The sequence below is a fragment of the Filicampus tigris genome, chromosome 20 (genome assembly GCF_054856515.1).
Source record: "Filicampus tigris isolate MCC_2025a chromosome 20, RoL_Ftig_1.0, whole genome shotgun sequence".
In the NCBI taxonomy this organism is placed as follows: Eukaryota; Metazoa; Chordata; class Actinopteri; order Syngnathiformes; family Syngnathidae; genus Filicampus; species Filicampus tigris.
Window position 1 is genome coordinate 11,241,380 of NC_141236.1, and position 25,582 is coordinate 11,266,961.

At 47.9% G+C, this 25,582-nt stretch overlaps 3 protein-coding genes across 5 annotated transcripts; 1 reads left to right on the plus strand and 2 right to left on the minus strand.

Annotated features, from left to right (window-relative positions):
• Window positions 1-1,708: 1,708 nt before the first annotated feature.
• gnpat (glyceronephosphate O-acyltransferase) lies at window positions 1,709-8,200 on the minus strand. Its single transcript, XM_086018178.1, has 17 exons — window positions 7,951-8,200; window positions 6,995-7,186; window positions 6,623-6,799; window positions 6,417-6,546; window positions 6,200-6,327; window positions 5,932-6,007; window positions 5,702-5,853; window positions 5,328-5,458; window positions 4,991-5,217; window positions 4,204-4,296; window positions 3,681-3,836; window positions 3,527-3,606; window positions 3,316-3,456; window positions 2,770-2,869; window positions 2,595-2,679; window positions 2,236-2,297; window positions 1,709-2,170 (listed from the first exon to the last, which is right to left on the minus strand). Exons 1-17 carry the CDS (start codon window positions 7,972-7,974, stop codon window positions 2,127-2,129), a joined length of 1,998 nt encoding a protein of 665 aa, XP_085874304.1. The 5' UTR covers window positions 7,975-8,200; the 3' UTR covers window positions 1,709-2,126.
• fsaf1 (40S small subunit processome assembly factor 1) lies at window positions 7,873-10,950 on the plus strand. 2 transcript variants are annotated; one of them, XM_086018180.1, is made up of 9 exons: window positions 7,873-8,336; window positions 8,933-9,079; window positions 9,154-9,257; window positions 9,346-9,405; window positions 9,481-9,576; window positions 9,654-9,740; window positions 9,821-9,849; window positions 9,991-10,127; window positions 10,192-10,950. In XM_086018180.1, the coding sequence occupies exons 1-8, from the start codon at window positions 8,258-8,260 to the stop codon at window positions 10,124-10,126; spliced, it is 738 nt and encodes a 245-aa protein (XP_085874306.1). In that variant the 5' UTR covers window positions 7,873-8,257; the 3' UTR covers window position 10,127; window positions 10,192-10,950. The 2 variants fall into 2 exon arrangements, with proteins under 2 accessions (XP_085874306.1, XP_085874305.1); XM_086018179.1 differs by having other exon boundaries at window positions 7,876-8,336; window positions 9,988-10,127.
• Window positions 10,946-25,563, minus strand: trim67 (tripartite motif containing 67). 2 transcript variants are annotated; one of them, XM_086018175.1, is made up of 12 exons: window positions 24,666-25,563; window positions 20,374-20,469; window positions 19,330-19,452; window positions 17,494-17,604; window positions 16,620-16,773; window positions 16,211-16,303; window positions 14,872-15,035; window positions 14,369-14,507; window positions 13,976-14,100; window positions 13,679-13,857; window positions 13,444-13,606; window positions 10,946-13,238 (listed from the first exon to the last, which is right to left on the minus strand). In XM_086018175.1, exons 1-12 carry the CDS (start codon window positions 25,506-25,508, stop codon window positions 13,191-13,193), a joined length of 2,238 nt encoding a protein of 745 aa, XP_085874301.1. In that variant the 5' UTR covers window positions 25,509-25,563; the 3' UTR covers window positions 10,946-13,190. The 2 variants fall into 2 exon arrangements, with proteins under 2 accessions (XP_085874301.1, XP_085874302.1); XM_086018176.1 differs by lacking the exon at window positions 16,211-16,303.
• Window positions 25,564-25,582: the final 19 nt, after the last annotated feature.

Sequence of the window (25,582 nt, forward strand, 5' to 3'; positions counted from 1 at the left end):
GGGGGGCGGCAAGTAGGGCTTGTTTGAGGATTTGTTAGGGAAAAAAATGCCTATTTATAGAAGAAAAAAGCTTCTTGGAATAGATAAGAACTTTTTTCAAAGGGAAAAAAAATTGTCCCCATTTTTTTTCTGGGGGCTTTTTTTTTCTGAAAAAAAGCATTTGCAATGAAATAACTTATTTTTCGGAATATCATTTTTTTGTCTTTGTGGCCGATTTTTTTTTTTTTATCCATCCCTTTTCTCCCAATTAGCTCAATTTGTAATGTATTCATTTCACAATTCCAAATTGCTCACCTTTTAGCATACCATGAGGCGTTTCCAGGACAACGTGATGCAATTTGGGCGTTCAAGTTTTGTTGGCTTTCCTGAACATGAAATTGAAACTACTGGTGCAGCTGGCTTCAGTTCAGATTGCCTCCCATACATGCGCGCGCGCGCGCGCGCGCGCACACGCACGCGCCTGCCAATATATCACAGCCTCCAGGTGTGAAGATTGATGGCATTAAATTGCTTCTATCCAGTATTTTTTTTTTATCAGGATTTACAGGCCTTGCTGTACGCAGAGCTCTCCAGCACCACTCCCGTCCATAAATCATTCCTTTTCACCTGCCCCGCACACGCGCGCGCACGTGCGCGTGGACGTGGGGATATGGCTATAACAAGATGGATGATGTGCCGGCCAAGACAAAAAAAAAAAAAAAAAAAAAACGCTGCGAGCGCGCACACAAACACGCGTGTACGTTTTGACTGGGTAATGGGAAATGTCAATCCGCGTGCGAGGAGGGCCCGACCGGCGTCAGCGTCGACGTCGCCGCCCTGACGCCCGTTGCTCTCATTATGGGGAAATGTCACCTTATTTCCCCGACTACATGTCGCATGATTAATTCCGCGGGAGACGGAGAGGAAAAGCTGACGCGCGTCTGCGGCACGCGGTTCCGCGGCACGTCTGTTTGCGCGCGTCGTCGTCGGCCTTCCCGCTGGCCCGGCTTGAACCCTCTGAAGGGAATTCAGAGATTTGGTTCCAAATATATGACATGTTGCTCGAAGAGAAGTGCCGATAACCAGCAAAGACCGAGAATCGAACAGTACTCGTTTTTTTTCAACGTCAGATTTGACAGCCGACATGCCGTCCGGGGCTTTGCGCTGGCGCGGCTGCTTTCGAGTGCCTCGTCGTTGCGGCTCCAAAATGGAGGTACAGTATGTGTAGGCATTAAAAAAGATGCTGGACAAAGTAGCATTACTTTTTCAAGGGTTAGTTCATATTTGTTGAAAGCTGACAATTGAGATTTTAATACTTTATTAAAAAAAAAAAAAGTTTATTATAAACTAAAGTTACCCCCAATTTTTTCTGTATTTTTTTTTCTTTTTTTTAAATATGATTTTTTTTACAGAACATGTATTTTCAAAGAAAATACATATTTATAAATGTGTTTTTTTTTCCTATTATACTGAACTGAACTTTTTTTGTCGAAAAAACACTAACTTCAAATTCCCTAGATAACCCCAACATGTTGCTGGGAGAAGCATCTCAAGGATTTTGTGTGTGCAAATGTGAGCGAGGCTAAAAAAGAGGTAAGCCTGACCCCTAGTGGTCAGATATATTTTGTCCCGTACAACAAAGCAGTGCACATTTTATATTGGACCTCATTAGATTTAAGACGTTATTTTATGTTGACCACATGTTCGGTACAGATTAGCTCACCATTACTCATATTTATGGAAAGACTTTATTATATTCTCTCAACACACACACACGGATAAAGTACAAAAAAAAAAAGCAGAATTAAAAAAGGGTATGACTGGAAAGAGATGAGCAGATATTTTTGTTGTTGAGGTAAATTCACACATTTGACACCTTCAGTTCAGTTGGCAACAAAACGCTCTTGAGCCTTCTCGGCAAATGAGAAGTGCACTGACAAGCGTCACTGTTGAATAGACGAGTGTAAACATGACTCAACTTTCTTCAAAGTGCAACGTCTTTGAGCAAAGCACAAATGTTTGGCCTGAAGTCAAATGTTAGTTCACACAAGAACGTTGAGTCGATCCCACATTTGATGAATTCAAATTCAAGTCGTTTGGATGGCACGCTCGAGTCCAAAGCGTCCTTTGGTGGAGACGGCCAGCGTTTAGAGGCGAGCTGTGGCGACGTTTCGAGGCGGGAGCTTCCCTCCTGCACGAGAAAGGTGAGGGTTTCACTTCTTTTTACACTTGTCAGAACAGACTTCTCCTTCTTACCCAAAGTGTCTTGCACAGAGCTGAGTTTCACTTTGTTGACGCTCAGAGTGTCCCGCTGCGCTCTGAGGAAACGACACGCGCCAGTGAGTTATTCATAACGTCTGGTTTGGTAAGAAAATTAAAAAAAAATTTAAAAATAAAATGTCATGGTTAAAATCAGATAGATAAAATGTATTACGTGTAATGGGGTGCAATGTCACACTGTGACCAGCAGAGGACAGACTATACTTTTAAATTATAATTCTGTATGATTGTTTTTATTCTGTCCTGTATATATGGGTTTTTTTTTTTTTTACGTAAAATTGAATAATATGTCATGTTTCATGTTGTGTTAAGGCATGCGTTGAAAACGGGCGCACCTCCGCACGGCGCCCAGTCTGAGCAGAGCCGCCAGAGCGTTCTTGTGCAGGTCGGACGACAACACCTCCAAGTGCGTCAGGCTCCCTGCGTCACAACAACACACGAGCACGTTAGACTCGCGTCGCGTCGCCGTTTTGCGTTGAAATGAAAGTAGGCAAAACAAGCATAGGCGACCTGCCAGCAAATGTTGGATGATAAACTGGCGGACGGCGGGGATGAACGACTTTTGCGTCAGCGCCTCGGCGGACTCCTCCGAAAGGAAACGGCAAACCACCTGCACACAAAAATCATTCGAATTTTTAAAAATTTAATAGGAAGTAAATAAAGTTTCAAATTTTCATGAATGAAATTTTTATTGGAAACTTAATTCACATTCAACACTTTTTTTCAGCTAATCTGTATTTGTTTTAATTCTTTGGAACAATAAAATTAAAATTATTATTATTTTTTTTTGTTATTCTAATTTTTTTTTATTTAAAACACATTTCTTTTTATTGTACATTCCAAGGGATTTTTCACAAAACATTCACATTTTCTTCCAATTTAATTAATTACATTTTTTTATTTGATTATTTTGTTGGGTGGATGGATGGAGGTTAAGTTTTTCATCATTAATACCATTAATCATTATTTTTTAATTCAATAACAGATACATGGCTAGTGGAATCATCCACCATCATCATACTGCAAACTTGTTTCAGCTCGTCAACAGTCACTCACCAAGTATCCTTGCAGGAAGGGCTCCAGCACGGCCGTGAGGAAGTCCAAGGTCCTCTGCCCCCGTTTTGTCACCGCCACCTCGTGCTGGGCTACCTGCAGCGCTCCCGTCTTCTCCAGCAGGTAACACGCCTCCTCAAAGTCCTACCAGCGGAAAAAGTGCAAAAACAATTCAGCTTCAAATAAAAAGGCCGTCTTGGTCGCTGGTGCTCACCTGCACGCCGGCCCCGGGACACAAGATGAACTCGTTCGAGAAGACGTCCCTCAGGAAGCTGAAGTGCTCCAAAACCTCCTCTGTCATAACACAGCACCGTACAAATATATTTGCTGTCCGCTTTTCGAGCGGTTGCGCGGCGATTATGACTCACGTTTCCGTGTGGAAGAGGCGGCGCGGACGGCGGCGGCAAGCAGCGCCGGTCGCAGGAAGACGTGTAGTGCCTGGTTCCTGTAGGAGGCGCAAGAGAGTGCCAGCACTGCCCGACTCAGGAGCCGCTCCTCCGGGGAGGAGGCCGCATCGGCTGCTCCTGCCGCGTTACAGCAAAAAATGTAAAAAATAATTCATAAAAAAAAAAAAAAAAAAGATATATTGTGGACAAAAAGTATTGGGACAGGAAGTGATGAAAATGTGGCGTTATCGTCCCACCGTCACTGTTGACTATACACAACGTATATGCGAGTGACGTATCGTGACAGGCAAAACAAAATGTCTTCCTCTAGATGGCAAAAGGAAAAAATTCACCATTGATGATTGCATCCGACAGAATAGCTTTGCGTTCGACTGATTGATCACTCAAAGCCCATTTGGGAGTCGGGCGCAACTCCCGATTTGATGAATTGATCGATTCAGAGTCGTGTCCCAATACTTGAGTGTATATTGGTCTCCAAACAAACCTTGTTCCAGGTGAACCCGCCCCTCAGAGAGCCTCACCAGGCCTCCGTGCAGGGCCAGGCTGGAGGACACCACCTCAGATGGACGCACGTGGTCTGAAGAAGGGAATTCAAACATAGCAGGTCAAATAAATCTATTCTAGACCAAAAAAAAAAAACAATGCAAAGAAAAAATCAGCAGGTATACAAAATTAGGCTTCAAAATGGGGACAATTGTAGCCATCCTCTACGTTTGCTAAATGGTCTGAAATCACGCCCCGGCTCAGCTGTCAATCAAATACCACGACAAGTTTTGGAAAACAGAATGCGGTTTCGCCGCAAAAACGAGGCGCTCGAAAGCGGCCGCACAAAGCCCCTGTCCGCAAGTTGGCAATCAAGCCAGACTATGATTTTTACACACTCACGTTCTCTCATTGATGTGCACGCAACCCACAACGAGACGCTCTAATTATCGTCAAACATGTACTATGTAATCATGTATAATCGTGTTCCAGTGACTTGAGTGAAAAACAGTGGCGTTGTTATTGTGCCAATGAGACTGACGATTGTTCACCTTTCATGAAGCATATGTGATATTTTCTCATCCAGCAAATCTGCTTCATCTTATAAATCATCCCCCGATGTTTTAATAGTTGCTGTTTTTCTTTTGTGAATGTTTAACACTTCATGTGTAGCGTTTTGTTCTCATTCTCAATTCAAAAGACTTATTAGGAATAAACGGTACAAGTAAAGGCTTGTGTGCGTATGAATCGGGTCAGTGTCGCCATGACAACAAAGCACCCCACTGTACCGGGCCAGTGGAGGAAGGCTCCGTACTGGCGGGAAAGGTCCCGCAGCCACACGGCTCCTTCGGTCAGCCGGTCCAGCGTCACGGCCGCTCGCTGCTCCTGCAGCAGCAGCGTGGCCAGGAGGACCCACGGCTTCAGCACAGAGTTCTCCTCCTGCGCCCTCACCAGCCTGTAGGCGGCGCTGTTCACAAAGCGCACCGTCTCCTCGCTGGGCCGAGCCGGGATGTGCCTCCGAAAAACAAACAAACAAACAAAAAAAGTTTTAAAAAAAAGACGCGCTTCTGAACAGTCCAAAGTCAAACAAAACTTTGGAGTTGAAAACAAGGCCTCGTTTGTTACCTGGGCGTCAGATTAAACTGACAGCGGTCCACGCGGCCGTGGGCCAAACTCCTGACCGACACGGGCTGGCCAAAGTAAACATGGATGCTGCCGTAGTCCTCACGCAGGATCTTCCTGGCCTTCAAGAGACCCTGCCGTAAAAGAGAAAGTAAAACACTCAAACTGATTTTCTTTCTAGTTGCATGATTTCCTGAGCAAAATGTATCCAACAATGCCTGTAAAATGCCACCAGGTGGCAGTATCGCCCCGCAGACAACTTCCTGTTCCCTCTCCGTGACGTCCGCCGACAAAGGGTGAGTAGTTTGCCTTTGTTCGACCAAGGTGTCATTTCTGAATTGTTTGCCCATTATTTCCGAGGGGGGCGAGCGACTCACCGACGTGGACTCTTTGGGCTTGGGAACGCCGAGAAGCTCGCGGGCGTAGAGCGCCTCCTCCAGGATCCTCTCGTAGCTGATGCTGACGGGCACCAAGCACACGTCGAACACCTCGCCCTTGAGGAAGGGCTCCATGACGATGTTCAACAAACCTTGGCGAGAACACGCGGCAAACATTTGCAAATGTGCGGTGAATATGACTCCTCCTTCTGCTCCTTCCGTCGTCTTACCCAACTTTGGCGTTAAAGATTTTGCTGTCCGACTTCGCGTGCCCTCGAGGAAGAACTCAACCGGAGCGTACCCGTTCTGAAAAATACAAGAGGGGAGATAAGACGGACTTATTTTGAAAAATAATTGGCAGGAATTGCATTAGAGTTATTAACTTTCCAAACACTTGAGTAGCAAAATTCTACCGAACAAAATGTGTCAAAAAAAAAAAAAAAGTAATGAAATCACATCCAGAATTATTGTCATGAAAATGCTGAGATTGTTCCTTACCTTGACAATGGTCTTGACATACTCGGAAAAGACGGCCCAGTACAGTTTGTCGCCACCAAACGAGCGTCGGATGAAGAAAGCGCCGGACATTCGCAGCATCTCGCCCACAAATTTCATCCCCATGAAGTCTGGAGGGGGGCAAAAGACACACGGGGGGGGGGGGGGGGAGTGTAAGTCGTGTACTCTGCGAGGCCTCAAGTAATGCGTGACAACGTACCCATGCCGGCAGCGATGACGGGCAGGGCCAGGTCGTAGGTGTACAGGATGTAGGACATGAGCAGGAAGTCCATGTAGCTGCGGTGGCTCGGGAGGAGAACCACCGGCTGCTCCTGGATGGCCTGCTGGAGCTAACCACAAGGCCGCTTGCTATAGCTTTACGACAACCGATGAATCGGCCGATCAAATATCATGTACGGCTCTCACTCTCTGGATGCCTTCCTCGTTAACGCTGACGGTACGGAACAAGGTCTTGAACACCTTGCTGAGGGTGAAGGCGAAGAAGCGAACCGTGCTGAGCTGCAGGCGGTGAGCCATCTCGTCCAAGATGGCCGACGCCTCGGCCTGGACGTCGTCCGGCGCTTTGCCCGTCTCCTTGGCAACCTTGGAGAAAACAATACGTCAAATTAGGAATAAGGAATATATAGAACATAAAGGTAATTCTCATTTTCTATTGACAAAGAGGGGAAGAAACAAATTAAAATGAGGAGTTATATTTTTGGTGAAAAGAAATCAGAGATTTTATCTTAAGGCCGGATTGACCTATTAGTAATCCAGTCCAGAAATTGTAGTATTTACCTGACGGATGACATAGTTAACAGGCTCCGAGTGCAGCGCGGCGCTCTTGAGCGTGTCCGGCGTGCACGGCGTCAAGCCTTTGTAGAGGACGGGCGTGTAGCACTTGACGGCGTATCGGAGGTCGCTGGAGTTCCGGCGTTCCTCCAGGATGTCTTCGAAGTCATCTCGCTTTTTCAGCATCGGATCTCGATGCTAAATATAAGGACGCAGGAAGTAGACATCAGTTGCTTTTGAGCCTCAATTAACACAACCGAGGACTGTCCTCAGACTGGATAAGAAGTGAGACACAATACAAATGTACCAAAGCATATCTTCCAATAATACATGTACATTTTGTAAAATTTTGGCGCTGTCCAATGAAAAGCACCATCTCCAGTTTTTGTCATTTCTTTTACTTCTAAGCCAAATAAAATTATTTAGAGTTGTTTTTACAGTTGTATAACCCTCAAACCGGAAAAAATGAATTGCTTTGAACAGGGACTTGGTACTCAGTCAGGTAAGCAGTTGACTCCATAAATATGGACTCTTTGTGAGAAGTACTGTTTCTTTTTTGTAAAAAAAAAAAAAAAAAAAAGTCAGAAAATGTTATTTTATTTTCTAAAAATACATATGATGAATTGAAAACGTAGTTGGCACAGAAACGTAGTACAAGGAGACGTTGACAAATTGCACAATAATTCAAATATTTGTCATGATGATGAAACGCATATCAAACAGTCAAGTCAAGTTACATAATATATTTGTATTACTACAAGTCGTCATAGCATTAACACAAAAAATGTCCTTTTGTCTTTGTGTGTCATTGAAATTGTGTTATTATAAGACTATGACTGGCACACATCGTCCTGTGCGCTGCTAAATGGAGCAGCAAGTCAAATGTCAAATGGCACACACACGCGCACACATACCGAGTCGAGTTAGCTTAGCCTCCACGATCATCCAAGGCGTTTACATACCGAGTAACCCGCTTTGGATGCCATCCTCCCTCGCGCGAGCAGCCACGCTGCATCCAGCGACGCTTTTATTGTCTTTTACCAGCCGTTCACTTGATAAAACTCAAAAGCGACATCAGCTTCCACGGGAGAAACTTTACATGGGCGTTAGCTGGCACTTCCGGCATTTTGACACGCCACTACGGCAGGCGAGGAGATGCAAGCCGCACCACGTCGGAAACACGCGTAGCGTGCTGCTGTTTAGTTTGTCAACGACGAGTCGACTACTGTCCGTGTTTTTATGTAAACTCACGAATTGATTGACCTTAAAATGAAGCCCGATGTGAATGGAAATGTTGACGAGGATTGTGCTTTTCTGGAGCAAGTTTTGGATACGTTGTACGATTTTGGTAAGTGTAGCTGCCTGGCTAGCTAGGTAGCTATCTAGCTAGCTAACTTGTCTTTTACGATTTCTCTCGCTAACGTCACTAACAGTAAGTCGCCACTGTTGATAAATGTTCATATCCAGTCCGTAAGACTGTTTCTAAGTCATTACAAACATTTCGAAGAGCTTTCCTCTCAGTTCTTTGCTATATTAAACTAGACTCGTAATGAATGGATGTTTCTGTTAGTGGAGGCTGACTGCTACCGTATCAAATATGAGAATGTTAAGATACTAAAATGTGTCATTTCACGAATACGTGTATAATCATTGGGGGAAAATGTGAGCGCAAACCGAAATGCTGACTGAAATACGTTCACACAATATTATGTGCACAGTTTTTAAAAAATCTTCAAACTAGTTACTTAGGAGAAAAATAAGTGACCCCTGTTCAGGTCTAACTTACTACTACTATAATTATACTAATTAATTGGTGCCTTTTACAGCTAGTAATTTGAGTTATCTTCCACACGCAAAAAACGTACTTGTTAAGTTCACAAATGGTGATTCACGAAATGGTGTGAATTTAAACTACGTTGTGTTTCCGTGTCCATGTCTGCGCAGGAAGTGGAGCCGTGAAAAGAAAGAAAAAGAACAAGCAAAAAAGATGTGAGGAAGAAGTCGTTCCCGAAGAGGCCGCTAATGTTTGTCCTTTCGATGAAGACCAAGATGGAGGACAAGAGTCCTCGGAAGTGACTGTCCACAATCAAGGTACAAAACATGCAGCCACTCCACTACATCCAATAATGCGCACACGTGTTATACAATCCATTTGACCATCACAGGTCCAGCTGCCAAACCGGCGAGGGAGGTGGAGGTAGTGAGCTTCCAGGACCCCTCCAAGAGTCAAAAGAAGACGAAACAGATGCCCGCTGTAGATGAAACCATTGTAAGTTTCTTGGCTTCTGTCTTTCTTCCCCTCACTGGACACATTAATAAGTACACTTCACCAAAGTTTTTCTTCTTTTCATCTCCAGCCACGGGAGACTTTGGAGAAGAAGCTGGGTGCTCCACAACAGGGGCTCAGTTTGGAGAAAGTAAGTGATTATTATGTTTCGTAAGTATTTTTAGGGGAGTGTTTTATATTTACCTGGTCATTGTGGGTGTGTTAGGCTCGACTGGAGGTGCATCGCTTCGGCATCACAGGCTACAAAAAGGAGCAGCAGCGAGTCTATGAGGAGGAGCGCGCCATCATGTTGGGCGCACGGGTAAGAACACCTCAGCGTTAACGTGCTTGTGATTGCCATGCGACCCGCTGGTTGACTTACTCTTGACTCCGTCATAGCCTGCCAAGAAAAACTATTTGAACTACAAGGTGCTGCAGCAGCAAATCAAAGACAAGAAGGCCGTGGCGAAGGAGGAAGTGCAGCCGGTAAGACCCTCAAGAAGTCCCCCCAAAAAATAGTCAGTTAAATTCTTGCTGTGTGGCTGATGGGTTGTTTTGTTTTGTAGGACCTGAAGAAAAAGAAGAAGAATCCAAGGTATGGGAATTAAGTGATTTTAGCTGAGAGGACATGGCGCACATGAAAGCATTATTTTCACTCGTTTTTGCCGACCAGCATGACGGCACCACTCGCTCGTCTTTAGCGCGTAATGCTGACGCGTGCGTCCGTCTCCAGCAGGGACAACAAGAAGACGGCGACGGCGCCCGGATCGTCCTCGGCGCCCACGGGTCAGGTGGGCCGCTTCAAGGACGGCATGCTGATCCTCAGCCCCAAGGAGATCCACACCATCAAGGGCAAGATGCGACGCAAATAAGGTGGGGAATGCCAGCCCGCTCATCCGGAGGGACTTGTGTGTCAATTGCGTGTGTGTTTCTGCAGGAAAATCTGTTCTCGTGAGGAAGGAAGGATTCATACTCAGAAGGCAAAGGTGGCGTCGGCATTTAGGCAGCGTCTCTGACCTAAAGCCAGGTGAGATCGCATCCGACACGGACCACAAAGGGTGAAACATCGACAGTGAACCCCCAAAAGTCCAATGTTTTGCATTTCTGGATCTAAAACAAAACACAAGAGTTGAAATCATCACGCGCGACATCAGTAAATCTCACGAGACTTCAGCTCAGTCAGCATCTGAGAGGAACTCTGAGTGAAGTGACATTTTTGGGATGTCTGGTATAAGATGATTAACAATACCTGTAGGGAGGTGAACTGCTCAGTACGAGACCGAAGGCATCGGCTTCTTCTCGTTGCCTCCCACCGGAGTAATTAAGCTTCATTTTGATTTTATTAAGCGGCGGGAAAATTCTCTTGATGCTTGCGTGCCATTTGGGAATTTCTAAAATGTCCGAGAAAATGAGTGAATAAAAGTTTTATCAGCCACTGAGCTGATTGTGAAAAGTGAACCGCTGTCCCACTTGGACCTACTTTATGCGGAAGGACGATGAGGAAACTAAAAAAGGAGGATACAAGTGTAGCGGACAAACAAAAGTGGACATACGCAATATTTTTGGAGAGCCCACGTGCCCGGCAACTGCAGCGACGTCAATGCACCACACTGGACTCTTCTTTCGTCTTGATTTCATCACAGGTCATTTATTCCTCTTTTTGAATTTCATATAAACAACCAAAAAGAAGACATCGTTTGCGTGTTTATTTGTCTTTTTTGTTTTTTTTCTTATGCTCATATACAAACCATTTAGTCGTACAAAACATTCACAGTTTGGCAGGAGCAGGGAGTTGAAATGAGGTGATTACGTTCGGAGACTGAATAGTAACAGGAAGTAAATGCTAATTGGGCTCTTTGTCTGTACACTTGGAAATAGAAACAGCAGCAACTTGGAGACTGAACAAACTGAAGAGGAAGGTGACGTACAAAAAAAAAAAAAAAAAAGTTCTGTACATACTTGCTTAATAAATCATTTTAAATATTAGGACATGCACTCTCCCCGAATATCCCCCACATACAGCACCGTACCTTTTGAGCGAATAAATATGTCAAGTTGAAGACATTCATGGGTGGGCGGGTGCTCGTGAGGTAAAGGGACACGCTGCCGCACGACCACTCGACACCCACGGCAGCCACCACAGTGAGCAGCTTTTGAAGTTGCCATACGGCGGGCTCGGCCCGTTGCTCCAAACATTTGAAGCCTCGGCGAAGCCCTTTGGCGAAGGCGGTCGCAAAAACACGCGGTGGACAAAAGTATCGGGACGCCTTCCCGGGAGTGAAACGTGAAGAAAACGTGGCGTTGGACCACTTTTTTGGTCTCCATGATGTCAGAACTGACAAGATGGCCTGCTTTGGATGCGGTGCCCCTCCAAGCATGCTTATATGGGCCTGCACTTAAAAACGTGGACCTTTCCCCAAAAATGTTGCCACAAATGGAAAGCAAAACGTCTTGAGATGAAGAATTAAGAGCAATGGAAAGTAGTCCAAACCGACATGAATAAATCATCAAGGGGCATGTCCCGATACTTTTGCCCAAATAATCAAGACGGTATTTGGAGAGGTTTGTCTTGTTGTGGCTCGAGCTAAATTGACAGGAGTCATAAAAGTAATACGTTGAGTTCACGCTCAAAATAACATCGACATGGCAATATGTTGCATTATTAAATAGTTTGCGATGAATAGAATAAATCAAGGGATACATATGTGTGTCATTAAGGAAAAATAAGCAACTGATTTTATGCATTTTTATATATATATATATATATATATACTGTAGTATGAAATGTTTTTGACATTTGAACAAGCCTGGCTCGATGCCGGACTGGCTGTAATTCCTCCTTCAGGCAGTTGAGGGCGAGCTTTCACAGCAGTTGGCAGTAAACGAGAAACGATGCGGGGAGGCTATTTACAACGCAGCTTGAGATACCCTCGACGACTTGTTCAACTTGCCCGATGCCCGTCATTCGTCTCATTGGTTTCCTTATCGTTATTGACAACGTCTGCAGATCATAGCGGCACCGGATTTATGACGCAATCCCACAAACGCTCGTCTGAACAATTAGCTCTTTAGGTTCAATGAGAAGCAAACTCGTAGCGGGCTATTCAAAGTGGCTCAGTGTTGTCTTTGATGTCACAGTGATCTTTTGGAGCAGCGAATCTGACCTGGAGCCACTTTTCATGGATTCGAGGCAACACTGCAGAGAGTGCGCTATAAAATTGCCATGGGGTGACCCCGAAAAAAAAAAAAAAAAAAAGCGCATTCCCAACTTGCGTATAAATTATTTACTTTTTGTCTTGAGCCTTTCAAATCAGCCTGCGTCACCCCCGCTGCAGACACATCACCGATGCCGTTTGAGGGAGAAAGACGCTCGCTCGCTCGTCGAGTATGGCGAGGGGGCTCGTCAACGGCGGCCGTTGCCTTGCGCGCAGAGCCCGTTCGGTGCTCTAATTCAACGCCGGGTTCCTCGGAATGTCCAGCTGTTACATCAGGTGGCAAACGGAGAGAAAAGGAAATATTGGAACAATCGCAAACGCTTGTGACACAGCGGGCGCGGTCATATTTGACTAATCCGAAAAGAGAAGTTGCCATTTGTGGTCACGTGGCAGCCAAAGGAAACGCCGTGAAGCGCAAACTGCCTCCGTGCGACAAAAGAAGACTTTGCCGCTGCCACCTTGAAATGTCTCCCTGGTATTTCGGCCCGCTCAAGGCACCGCGTTGTTGGATCGTGATGCAAAGTGACAAAACGCGCGGCCTTCCGACCAGCGCGAGGGACCCTTGGCGTCAAGCCGCGGCTGACGAGCACGGACTTGAAGTTGAATCTACGGGAAGCTAGGAGACGCGATGAGTGAAGCGGACGGGCCGAGGAACCTGGATGGGGACCGCGTTGTTGACATCGTTGGCTTGTTTGTGGCAGGCCCTCGGTGGCGGCGGCGTCTACTGTTTGAGGACCTTTGGCACCTCCAGGCCCGTCACTAAGGTCACCTGGGCGGAGACGGAAGAGCAAATGAGCAAAACCTCATCGATACCCACGCACGGGTCTCGGTTTGGTTGCGGCAAATCTCGAGGTTCAGATTGGACGGGGAACTGGAACTAGCCGTCGAATGTCCCCGTCAAAAGCGCAATGGCGGACGTTTCTCAACGGCGCGAAGTGAAACCGTCCCCCGACAGCATTCGAAAGGGTGCCCACCTGGACATTTCGGTTGAGGCTGACGGCGGGCACGAAGACGCCGTCCAGGTTCTCAAAGGCGGTCGGACCGTGTTGTTCCTTGTTGATGAAGAACGTCAGCGTGTGCTTGCTGAGATCCAGGAGGACGCCCACCGCCGAGCCCTTAGTGATGCCGCCTTCCGCCCTGAGAGAGTGAAGCCGGAGCACCTCAAGCGTCTGGCGCCGGACGGATGGACGGACGGACCCGGGACCCTACCTGTTGGTGTGCGAGTTGTTGTGCATGAACCAGGAGCGGTTGTTGTCCACGTACATGGCCCAGGCCTTGTCGTCCTTGCCCAGCATCATGTCCTTGACCGTGTTGATGCGGGCGATGCCGAACGCCGGGTCCGGGTGGTTGTCGTAGCGATCGACGCTCACCTCCCAGTAGTGGATGCCCTAAGATGGGAGGGGACAGTTTGAATAGCTCTCGAAGACGATGAATGCGGACCTCCGCCGAGGCCCGAGAATCCCCCCCCGAAAAACTCAATCGTAATTAAGGATCTTAAAAGGTCACCTTGGAGAAGGCGGCGGTCCCGAGCACCACGCGGTCGTCGTAGCTGTTACACGACACCGTCCGATTGTCGTTGGTCAGGACGATGTCCCGGTGGGCCGAGCTGGGGTCAAAGGCGAAGCGAGCCACTGCCGAGGAAGACGACGACGTCATTTAGCATCGCCACTTGTCCTTTATCGCAAAGAAATCCAATTCGGATGCGCCCTGGCTTATTAGCCCACAAAAACAAGATCTTACGTCGAGTCTTTAGTCGGATGGGGGAGGGCTGCAATTAGATTAGAAAGCGGGCTGGGTTTTGGCTAAACATGTCACATATAGAACCCGCTAAGCATAACCACTTTTAAACGATGGGGTGAAAAAGTTTCTGGCAAAGTGCGTTCCCAGTTTTGGGAGTACCGTCGGAGGTCTTGAGCACCACGGTCTTGCTGTAGGGCCCCACGCCCACGCCGTTGTACGCCTTCACTCTGGTGTTGTACAAGCTGTTGAAGTGGAGCCCGTCCACCGTGCACACCGTCTCCTTACCCACGTACACCTCCTGCGCAACGAGAATTAAGTGGGAAACTGTTGAAAGAATAGTTGCGTTTTCTTTACAGCAGTCTTAATGTTGCAAGAACAAAGTTGGCTTCTTTGAGGGGTCGGAAAAAAAATAAAAAATCGTATTCTTGCGGAAAAAAAAATTGTAATCTTCCCGGGTAAAGTTGCATGTTGATGAGATGACGTAATGTTTGCGATAAGTACATAATGAGGCAAACAATTGAAATAAATAAATAAATCTTCCAAATAAAATATCCCAATTCACATTTACGATCAAATTGGAACTTCTCTTTGTTTGTATGTTATTGCTGTTTCTACGTAAGTGTAAATGTTTAGTCGAGCGAGCGCGCGTGTGTGAGACCAACCCTGTACTGTCCACCGTTGCCGTCGTCCAGCTCCAGAATGTAGCCCTCGATGGGCGCCGCTTGGGGCGCCGCCACCCTCCAGGCCAGGGTGGCGCTGTTGTTGCCGCTGCAGCACTTCTCCAGCTGCAGGAGGGGGGCCGGCGGCACCGAGGGTCCCGACTCCACTGGGGGCGGGCCAAATAATCTGTTAATAGCTCACCGCATTTACGGAGCCATTGTCGGCCTGCGGCTGGCAAAACGGGACAGTCGGAAGACAAACGGGGCGTGCAGGATCGTGTGTAAACGAGGCGGATCAAGTGGATGATTAACGGCGCTTCCAGGAATCACGTTGGGTTCATTCGGAGGGCAAAACAACAGTGGAGGATTAACGCCAACCTTAATAAAAAAAGAAAAAAAAGAGGTTGCGGATTTTCCAAAATGTCATAGAGAAGTGGGAATGACGGTAAATATTCTACGATTATATGGGTGGGCGGGTAGCCATACCAAATTTCGTGAGATCGGGGCAATATAAGCTTGATTTCAAGGTATCAACTTCTCATAAAGGCTACCGATACCAGTTACCGATACTTAAGGCAAAACGATTTGACGTGAAGTTCTCCTTGCTGGCAGTTGGCGCCGTAGCGTCGAGAAAGGAAGCTCTTTGATCATAATGATTTGTCAGTTGTGTATCAAAAGTACCGGTGGTATCGATAATTAGTATCGGTGAGTACTCAAAAGTGGGGAAAAAAAAAAAAATAGTGGTATCAAATATCCCGCTGCGATAATCAACATATTGGAATCAAATCCGCTTCCATCCATCAGTAATAAGATGGGGAAACACATCAAACATCAAAAGATCCGTTCATATAAAAAAATATCCTAGCCACCCCCACGTATCCTTCAGGGAACACCGGACAAAAAATAGTTGCCTCAAAATATTTTTCCTTTCAAGGCGGGAGGGGGGGAAAGGGGGGGCAGCAGTCAATACAAACAATCAGCACATATAGATTTGTTCTAGGAATGTGTGCATTTATAGCCTTGGTAGTTCCGTTTGCCTTTTTGGGGGCGGTGACACATTTTTCTTCCAATTTGAATTTCAAAGAGAAGCAGACGACTACTTGAGGCTATAAATCTCAGTCCTGTCGGTTCTTTTCGCTGCGTTCCAGAGAAGCAAGTGCCAACCTGAGGAGCTTATTTAAAAAAAAAATTTTTTTGGGCTTGAAAAGAACAAACCATGCGTGGGTGGGTGTCAGGGACGGGTAAAGTCCGTTTTCCAACCGGCGGGATGTACCGGTAGTGCTTCCAGGCGGGAAAGAGAGACGGACGGGGAAAAGACACGGCAAGTCTGTGCAAATAATACCTCCTGGACTTTGTGCGTCGGCATCGGCATCGGCTTCGGCGCCGCCCGCTGCCCGCTGCTGCTTTTGTTTGAAAAAGGGGCCGTCCTGCTCGTCTGGAAATACCATTTGAACCGTCATGCGCACACTTGACGTCAACATGTCGCAAAAGTGCACAAACGTCACAATGCGCCAAAATCTCCCCCTCCCCCCCTACCAACAACTGTGTATCATTTTTTTTTTTGTTTGTTTTGTTTTCCATCCAAAAATGATTCGGCCAAACAACGCGGCCGTCTTTTCGGGCACATTGTGAAGGCCCGACGCCTTTGAGTACGCCGTTATGTAACGCGGCGGCGGCCAAAGCGTCGAAAACGTGAGCGCAAGTTCCGGAGGGGGAAGCGCTATTTGAAGGCTCTTTGGTTTTGCGTGTACCTTTGCCCTGGCAGAAATCCAGCTGCAGGATGCTCTGCAGGAGAGCGTCGGTGTTGAGCGTCAGCTGAAAGTCGGGGCCCACCTTGGCCTCCAGGTTGCCTTTGACCCACTGGTCCTGAGACGACGCCACGCGCTTGATCAGAGCGTCCGAGATCTGCCCGCACGTGGGAAACACAGCGTCAGCCGTTAAAGCGGAAGTCGAACCCAAACCATGTCTTTTTTTTCAAGAATATGTTCCCAGCAGGCCCACTTGTTGAAACGAGGCATTCTGATAAATATCGCGTTTGTGGATTAAGAGTTAATCCAGCTGTTTTGAGCCATCTCTGGCGGCGGCCATTTTGTCACTTCTGTCGACTGAAAATGACATCACAACGAGCATTTTCAGCCATTTTGTCACTTCTGTCGACTGAAAATGACATCACAACGAGCAGTTGTGATGTCATTTTCAGTCAACAGTGACAAAATGGCCGCCCCCCTGAGATGGCTACAAACACAAACGCAATAATCATCAAAATGCCGTCTTTCAGCTAGTGGGCCTGCTGGGAATAAATTCTTGAAAAAAGATATGCTTGCGTTGATTTCCGTCTTTAAGAACCGTTAGCATTAGCACTCGCTGTTAGCATCGCCGCTAGCTAGGAATCCAAAACGCCATGTTAGGAAAAGCCCACTGGAACAACTGGAATGCATTTGGGGTTGATCCGAGCCAATTGAAATGGCGGCAGGTGTGTGCTTGGTTCGTTCTGAACTCACGCGCGTATATTCTTGATCCTCTGCCAAGAAGGGCGACTAGTACTGCGGTCCCGGAGTCCTTTCCGATCGCGTACGTTTTGGATTGTTGCTTTTGGTGGGCCTCGTTGTTGACCTGATGCCTTACCTGGAGGAAGCCGCTGGGGTCGTTCTCCTTGAGCACCTCCAGGCAGTACTCCATCATGCCCGTGGTCTGCCGCAGCTTCATGGTGCAGTGCGTGATCTGGTCGCGCGCCACCTGAAAGTTGACCGCAACGAAAGTTGATCGCATTTCGCCCAGCGGTTAAAAATTTTTTTTTTTTTTAAATCGAGGAGTTGAGCGAGGTGGAAAAGCAAGCACGTTTCTGCTCTGCCGGGAAGTGACATTTTGCGCATATCAAATGGGAAATTATCTTCGCTGTCAGAGCACGTTAGCGTACTTTGAGGCTAATTATTTGCGACGGTTAGCACTGTTTTAGTAAAGACTGCACGGTTGACTAAAATTCCGATTTTTTTGGGGAGGGGCAACTACACTGTTATCTTTCATCTTTAAAAAAAAAAAAAAAAGTGCTTCTATCTTTGTGAGTCCTTTTCAGTTAATGGCCGCCTTAACGAGCGCTGTCCAGAAAATGAGAAGCCGTTTTAATTAGCTGGAGTCACGCGCGTTAATTTGACGGCTAATGGGGATCGCGCTTGACTGTTCACCCGTCAGCGAGACAGTTATTAAGAGCACAACTCCCAACTACTCAAGTTTGATCGCGCAAACTATTTCAGGGCTGGCGAATCAAACGCGGCTTTGGGAGGAGTTCTTTGAAAGAGGAACGTGTCGCTTTTGAAGGAGTCAACATTTGCGCGTCCGTCGCCCAGCCGCAAGAGCAGATTAAGAGACTACACTACCTGTGCGTGTTGGGGGGCTGAAAAAAAAAAAAAAAAAAAGGCAAAAATAATCCAGTGAGAATAGATTTTCCAGCCCGGAAGGGTTGTCGTTACGTAACGCTGAAGCGCAGATGCGAGTTTGGTGGCGACGCGCTTCTGTGGAGAGATTTTAGTGCGAGACTCAAGTGTGAAAAATAGAACGGGTGGACAATTTTGACAGAAAAACAACTTTGCGTGGAAATAATTAGTTGGTTTGGACTAACAAAATTAGCTGAGTTTTTGCCTCATTTTACAATTTTATTTATTTATTTTTTAAATTAAAAAAATCTAGTCAGTAGCTGCCATTGTCGGCAGTGTTCAAATTTTGTTGGGTGTTTTCGCTCTTGTCCAGCTTGTCTGTGAAGATTCAGGTTTGTAAAGCATTGCAATGACCAATGGACTCCTGTAGATGGCGGCGCTTTGGCTTTGAGATCAGCACAGCTTTTGAGCCGACGATAACGACGAGGGGGCGAATCTCGCCGTGTCACGTCGATTAGGAGGGAGAGAAATGCCAACACGTTGGAAGTCGGACACGTTTAGGCAGCTCACACTCGAGCCCGCTTTATTAGAGTTGATGAAAATTAACAAAGCAACAAAAACTAATATTTCGGGGGGGGAAAAAATGGAAATGCTTTTCAAGAAACAAAAACATACTGAAACTACATGTCCTTAGTTTTTGTCTTTGTCAATGAATATCATACGTAAACATTTGGGGTTCCTTTTGAATATTTGGAGCCATGCGGCGAGTCATTTCTCAGTTTTACCGGAAATCTATAAATCACCGTTACGTTGATCCGAAAAAAAAAGGGAAAGGGCTCCAATTTGGCCCAATGATGGATTTTTGCCTTTACTGGCATGCGCTCACATAAATGTTTAATTGCTGTCTTCCTCTCAGATTGCGATGTTTCTTTTATCGATCTCCAAACGGTCATGGATCAATCGTCTTTGTTTACGGCCGGAACGCTATCGATTTTGGTCAGCGTTTGTGACAGAGTCGCTGGATTTAGCTGAGTCAGAAGGTTAGACAAAAAAAAACCAAAAAAAAAGTTTGGTGTGGCGATGCGCTTACCTTCATCTTATATTCCTTCTCCTTGGTGACTTTTGTCAGGAGTTTGGCTTTCTGTCGGCTCAGAGCCTCGATCAGCGAGTCGCACTGAGCCACCAGGCAAGCCTCGAACTCCACGCCGTTCTCCTGTGGCGCGCGCAAGCAACCGGAAAGCATCCTGAGTCAGTGGCACTTTTTTTTTTTTTTTTTTAAATTAATCAACAACCACAAATAGTGCGAAAAACCTTTGAATATTCGATTAAATTGTTATACAGAGACTATATTGTGTCTTTAAGAGGCGGGGCCTGGTGGGTTCGCATATCATCCCGCCCGTTAGTGTCCTTTTTTACGCGCCTGGGCTTGTGCACTCGCGGTCAGCAATGAGGCACTCTAAAGTGGACTCGCTAGCCAGAAACACACCGTCGGGAAAGTCCGACTTTTTCAAAAAAAAAATTTAAAAAAATTTTTTTTTCCCGTCGGGCTCCCACTTTATCTCTGTGATGCGTATGCACCCATGGCCAACAATGAGGCACTCTGAAGCGGCGACGCGGCAGAATACCTGAAGGGAAAATGCATTTTGAAAGAAATGTCTCAATTCGTCTTAGCGGGGAATATATAAATAATGATTTTGTCAAATATATGAATGTCCCTTATCATTTGAATGTATTGCCCAGTGCTGTTATTGCGTAACACATTTTAATCCTGAAGTCATAATGCAGGTGTTTGTCGCCGCACAAAAAGGGAGTAAAAAGCGGATTAAGCGCGTAGTCAGTTTGGCAAGTGAAGCTCACCGTCACAGGGACGACACGTCCTCCCCGAAAAAGGGGGGAATCATTAACCTTGAGATGACCCCTTTTAATCCGCCTCGTGACTTTGTGCAATTCAACAGGCAAATATCGCGTGTGGCGAACGAGGACGCGCGTGCGCTTTTGACGCCTCGCCGACGCGCTCCTCGGGCGACAACAGCAAGGTCAACATGCCCGACACGATGCGGCGCTGCGGTTACGTGAGAAACAGAGAAAGAAGGAAAAAAAAAAAAAAAAAAGAGCATCTTTACGACATCATCACCTGGATCTGCTGCAGCATGTTCTTGAGTTGAACCAGGAATTCTTTTGCGTCTTTGGCTTTGTCCGACACGCCGTTGAGGGCCTGCGAGAGTTGACACTGCAGAGAGAAAAAAAACAAAAACGTAAATTAGACTTGTGTTAATTTCTTATTTAATGCAATTTTCATATCGGCAACCTTAAACACATTAACGAGTCCGCCGTGACAAATCCATAAAAGCCGAGTGGGATTGAGCAAACGGTTTTGAGTCACTCGAAGAATGCGCCCCCTTCGATCGATACGAAGTCGTCGAATTGCAAGTCGTCTGAATGAATGCAAATGAGCGGAGGGAGGGACGGACACGCGTGTGGCTGTGCCTTTTCCAGCCTCTCATTGACAAAAGACAGGACAAAGGAAACACACACACACACGCACGCGTGCCCATCGGTGATAAATCAAATCCACTGCGGCGCGCTCGACTTTGCAAATTGTCAGCAACATGAGCGTCTGGCTTAAGAAGCAGCGACGTCCCTCACATGTCGGTGAAATGCTTCAGCTAAGCCAAATCAGTCGGCGCACAAATATCGCCAAAGCGTTTTCCGAATTCCGAGCAGGATTGAACGCCTCGTTGGGAATTGTATGATTGACACACGTGGACAAAATTGATGATAGTTTTCTTTTCTGGTCTCCCGAGACAACTCTCCTTTGCTTCCTCTGGTCCATGTTTAGTGTGGTACACACCAAGCGAGCAGCGACTACGCGTCGCCTTTTAAATGGGCTGACTCAAATATTACGAATAAAATGTTTATTTTAAAATGATTTGATTCCGACTGTGACCACTGCGGCTTTCTCTTTGATTAACAGAGCGGCACCAACAATTTTGCCCACGCGTGTGTCCATTGGTCAGCCACGCGTGGCACACGCATCACAATTTCTGAAGGAATTTTAGAAATTCCCAGCGACATTGAACACCTCGTCATGTCTGTTAGGTTTGATTCACCGTCGTTTTTTCCATTGGCCAACTTATAGCGAACGTTGAGCTATTGACGGGCCTGCCTGGACCAGACGATGCTCGCTAAGGCTTTCCCGAATTCCTTCGCATTCAAGGCCACCTCGGCGAAGTCGTCCCAGATTTGCTGTCCGTTGTTTTCTTCCTCATCAGGCCTTCCTCACGTGCGCCTCCATAATCCCCCTGCCCCCCCCCCCCCCTGCACGTGCACGCACCCACACACACACACACACAATGCGGTGGTCTCCCTCCCCCGTGCGCGCCGTGACTCGATGAGTCACAAATCAAGCGTAGCCTTCAGCAGCGCTCGTCGCCGTGGCGACCATCTGGCCCACCGAGCTGCCGGGCTAACGAGGGGGAATGACGGATGATGAGGGGCTTTCCTGCATCATCATCCCGTCTGCCTCATGCGGGCTTTGTTTGATTTATTCAACGGGGTTGCACTGCTCCCCCCTCCCCCTTTTCTTGACCTTTCAGTCACACCCCCCCCCCCCCCCCCCCATCATCTTCTCACGCCTTGATGCTAGGTGGAACTTGTAGCAGAGCGGTTTCGAGTGCGAGGTGTCAGGGACGTCCACGGGGGAGAACAAAAGGCTGTCCACGCCCTTCCCAAATGCTTGACCTCAACGTCAAAACGACAGCCGAGTGGATTGTGAGGGGCGGGGGCGGGGGGGGGGGCGCCTTTACGACCCCTTGCCACTTTTACTTCTCCTCATTTGCATGTTTATGCTTCTTTTATATGCCTTCTGCCTATGTGAGCGAACACATCTCAAATTAGACGGCTGCGATTGAAGAGGTCCATGCTCGATAGCCACCAGGCCGTGCCTGCCATGAATAGCAAAACAAAAATTAATTGACACCACTCCCCTAAAAAAAAAAAATAAAAATACACACCAATAGAAGAATAGTTTGAACATATCGCAAATTATGACCACAAAACGCAATTCAAGCTAATTGTACATCACCATTCAAAATAAATGTACATTTACCCTAAGTGTGTGTGTCCAGCAAAGACTCTCCGTAACAACCCAGGCTTAACATTTTATGTTACTTTTCAAGACAATAACGAGCAAAACTGGTTGACTTTTGCGTAAGCCCGTTTGGTTAAAAAATGGATGGCAGTAATGCTTCGGTGTAGAAGGAACTCATTATTTGATTAATTTCATGAAATGTGTCCGCTTTAATACAAGTCAGCGAATGGGAAGCATTTCCACTCGACGTCTTTTTTTGCCTCCTCAGCGGCAGCTGCGTTGCGGCATTAACGCGTCGCGTGCGGGCCCGAAGGTCAAAAACAATCTGCTCATCTGCCCTCGACTCGCAATCCTTTGCTGCAATCCTCTGCTGCCCCCCCCACCTGCGCGTGCATCCTTTTTCGAAATGCGCCACGTGAGGCAAAACGCAAATTCCAGATCACGGCGAGGCCCTCGGTAGAACTCCCGAGCCAATTCGCGCTGGCACGTAACCATGGAAACGCCCGCGGCTCGTTGTTCCGCTGCTGGCGTATCCTTCCACGAGGTCTGCCGTGGAGTTACCCAAAATAAATCATACACACGCGCGGCTATATTTGGCGGGCTGCAGTTGACAACACGCGCGCACGCACACGCGCGCGCACACACACAATGTTTCCTGCGTAGGCTGTGAGCAAAAGTGCAACAAAGTGCGCATTAACCTACATTCTGTGCTTCCGTCCAGCAGAACCGACCGCCTTGAGTTAACTGTTCTGTGCGTGCGTCATTGTGGAAATATCATTAGGACAACAATGTTTTATTCAGCTTCTCAACAACGAGGCGCTCTAATTTAAAGCCGCCACGCCACTAGACCGTCAAAGGCAGTTTTTATGTGGTGGTGGCGCGCGAGACGCTGCCCTCGAGGTAAAAGGCGAGTTAGGCTGACCTGCTTTGCTCTTGCCATCCGGAACGTCATCGGGCACACTTCTGCTTTTGTTACCACGGTAACAGCATCTCATAACCGGAAGTGCAGGATTTATTCAAGACCGGTCAGATGTTTATTTAGCGTGAGTGCGAAAACAATCAGGTGTTTTTAACGTGTGAGTTTTGCTCAGTTGGAACTATGTTGTAAAAAAAAAAAGAAAAAAAAACACGAATGAAAAGGAATTGAGAAATTTCGGATTAGGACAAACAGTTTTTGGTTGGCTCGTTAGGGCTACCTCGGCGTGAACGGGCGGCGTATGATCTGAGCATTTCTTATTCATCAGCCGCTCATTACTTGTCGACGCCCCCTCACCTCCCTCCTCCCCTGATGGGATTTTCACGGTCCATTTATGGGGCCTCGGGCCGGGGGGAGGGAGAGAGGAAGATGACGACGAGACATAAAAGACACCATTGGGGAAGGGAAGGTAAAAAAAAATGACAAATGGATGGCATTAAAAAAGCTTCGCGTGACATATTCAACAATGTTATGTCATGCTCACAATGCTGAGCGCTAGTTGATCCCTTTTCTTTTAACGGACGGACTCGGCATTGAACAAAAGAAAACATGAAAACAAATATCTTGTATGTTTGATACATGACAAGCTATTTTGGTGTTCCTCTGCCTGACGTGCGCGCACTCGCGGCCGACAATGAGGCGCTCTAAGGCGCCACGTCATCGGACGATCCGCAACAAAACTTTTAATTTGACTCGACGGGGGTCTTTAATCTTGAGTGAAATGTCCGAATTAGCCTGGTTAGAGAAATTCAGTCTGTCACCGTGGTAACGTAACCTGGTCGCTAGCAAGTAAACATAGCTTGACCGTATGTATTTTGCATAGTATAAAGTGCGGGGTTGTGTGTGTGAATAGACACACGTGGATAAAAGTGTCTTTCTTTTGGCTGTTTGCGAGTCAACTGTTATTTTTTTTTGTATTTAATTCATCATGGTCTACAATCAGTGACACAAATGTGTCAATAAAATTGTAGAGGTGTGCTAATACAGGCAGCAACAACGGAGGGCACGAAGGTTCGACTGCAGGGGTGGGCACCCCCGGTCCTCGAGGGCCGCTGTCCCGCGTGGTTTCGATGTTTCCCCCCCACCGACGCCTGATCTGATTGAGTTGCTCATTTGAATCAGGTGTGTTGGAGGAGGGAAACATCTCAAAGATGCAGCACGGCGGCCCTCGAGGGCCCGAGTCTCCTGTGTTTACGTCGCAATTTAATGGGGCGGATTTTGTCCCAGAGGAAACTGCAAACCACGGCGGTCCTCGCTTTTTACGAGGTTTTGAGCATCACAACTGACTTGCTCATTTCCCACGGTCAACTCGTTGGTAACCACGGCGGCGACGACGACGACGACGACGACGACGTCGTACCTTGTGCTGCTTCCACATGAGCGCGATGGGCTTGACGTCGTGCTTGGCGTGCCGTCCCTCCTCGGCGCACTTTGCGCACACGGGCGCCCTGCAGTTGCAGCAGTACATGACGAAGTTCTCCGCCTCGTGCTCCGCGCACGTCGCCGGCTTCCGCGCGGTGGCCGGCGGCTGCCCCGCCCCGGAGGCCGCCTGCGGGCCCGGCCGCTGCTGAGGCGGCGGCGGCGGCGGCAGCAGGCGGTGCTTGGCGAGCGGGCCGCGGGACGGGTGGCACCGCTGCTGGCAGGCGTTGCAGTAAAACACGTCGCACTGCTCGCACATGACCGCCGCGTCCACCGGGTTGCGGTCACACAGCTGACACTTGGCCGCCGCCCCCGAGGCTGAGGCTGAGGCGGCGGAGGCGACGCGGTGCTGCCGGTAGCGCGCCACGATGGCCTCCAGGAGCCGGTTGCGAGGCAAGCCGCGCAGCCCTCGCTCGTCCAGGGACACGCTGCGGTGGCACAGCGGGCAGGTGAGCGAGCACAGCCGCTGCTGCTGCTGATGCTGCGCCGACGGCGCCGGGAACACCCGCACGCCGTTGGGCGACTTGAGCTGGCACGGCGTGTACGAGCCGTAGCCGCTGTCCGTCTCGCTGTACAGGCTCATCTTGTCCACGTCCAAGTAGTCGTAGTCGGAGCCGGCCGCCGACGCGCGGCTCTGCTGCACGGCGGCGGCGGCGGGCTCCCCGTCCGGCGTGTGCACGCTGATGCTGCGCGCACACGCCAGGCAGACGTTGTGCGAGCAGGGCAGCAGCAGCGGCTCCTTGAACAGGGAGCCGCACACCGGACATTTCAGCTCTTCCTCCATCGCGCCCGCTCCAAACGCGTCCAGCACCGAACGTCTGCGGACAGCTCCCTGGCAGGCGGGCCGTGCGCGTGCGC

Bases quoted from the DNA above. Each gene is read 5' to 3' on its own strand.
- fsaf1 (XM_086018179.1), top strand. From the start codon at position 8,258: ATGAAGCCCGATGTGAATGGAAATGTTGACGAGGATTGTGCTTTTCTG. The intron at 9,741-9,820 runs GTAAGACCCTCA...TTTGTTTTGTAG, and splicing joins CGAAGGAGGAAGTGCAGCCG to GACCTGAAGAAAAAGAAGAA. The intron at 9,850-9,987 runs GTATGGGAATTA...GTCCGTCTCCAG, and splicing joins AAAAAGAAGAAGAATCCAAG to CAGGGACAACAAGAAGACGG.
- trim67 (XM_086018175.1), bottom strand. From the start codon at position 25,508: ATGGAGGAAGAGCTGAAATGTCCGGTGTGCGGCTCCCTGTTCAAGGAG. The intron at 14,101-14,368 runs GTACTCCCAAAA...CTTCCTCGGCAG, and splicing joins GGTGCTCAAGACCTCCGACG to TGGCTCGCTTCGCCTTTGAC. The intron at 13,858-13,975 runs GTGACCTTTTAA...CTCCCATCTTAG, and splicing joins GGACCGCCGCCTTCTCCAAG to GGCATCCACTACTGGGAGGT.
- gnpat (XM_086018178.1), bottom strand. From the start codon at position 7,974: ATGGCATCCAAAGCGGGTTACTCG. The intron at 6,800-6,994 runs GTAAATACTACA...GTTTTCTCCAAG, and splicing joins TTAACTATGTCATCCGTCAG to GTTGCCAAGGAGACGGGCAA. The intron at 3,837-4,203 runs GTTTGTTTGGAG...GTAACGCGGCAG, and splicing joins GCGGGTTCACCTGGAACAAG to GAGCAGCCGATGCGGCCTCC.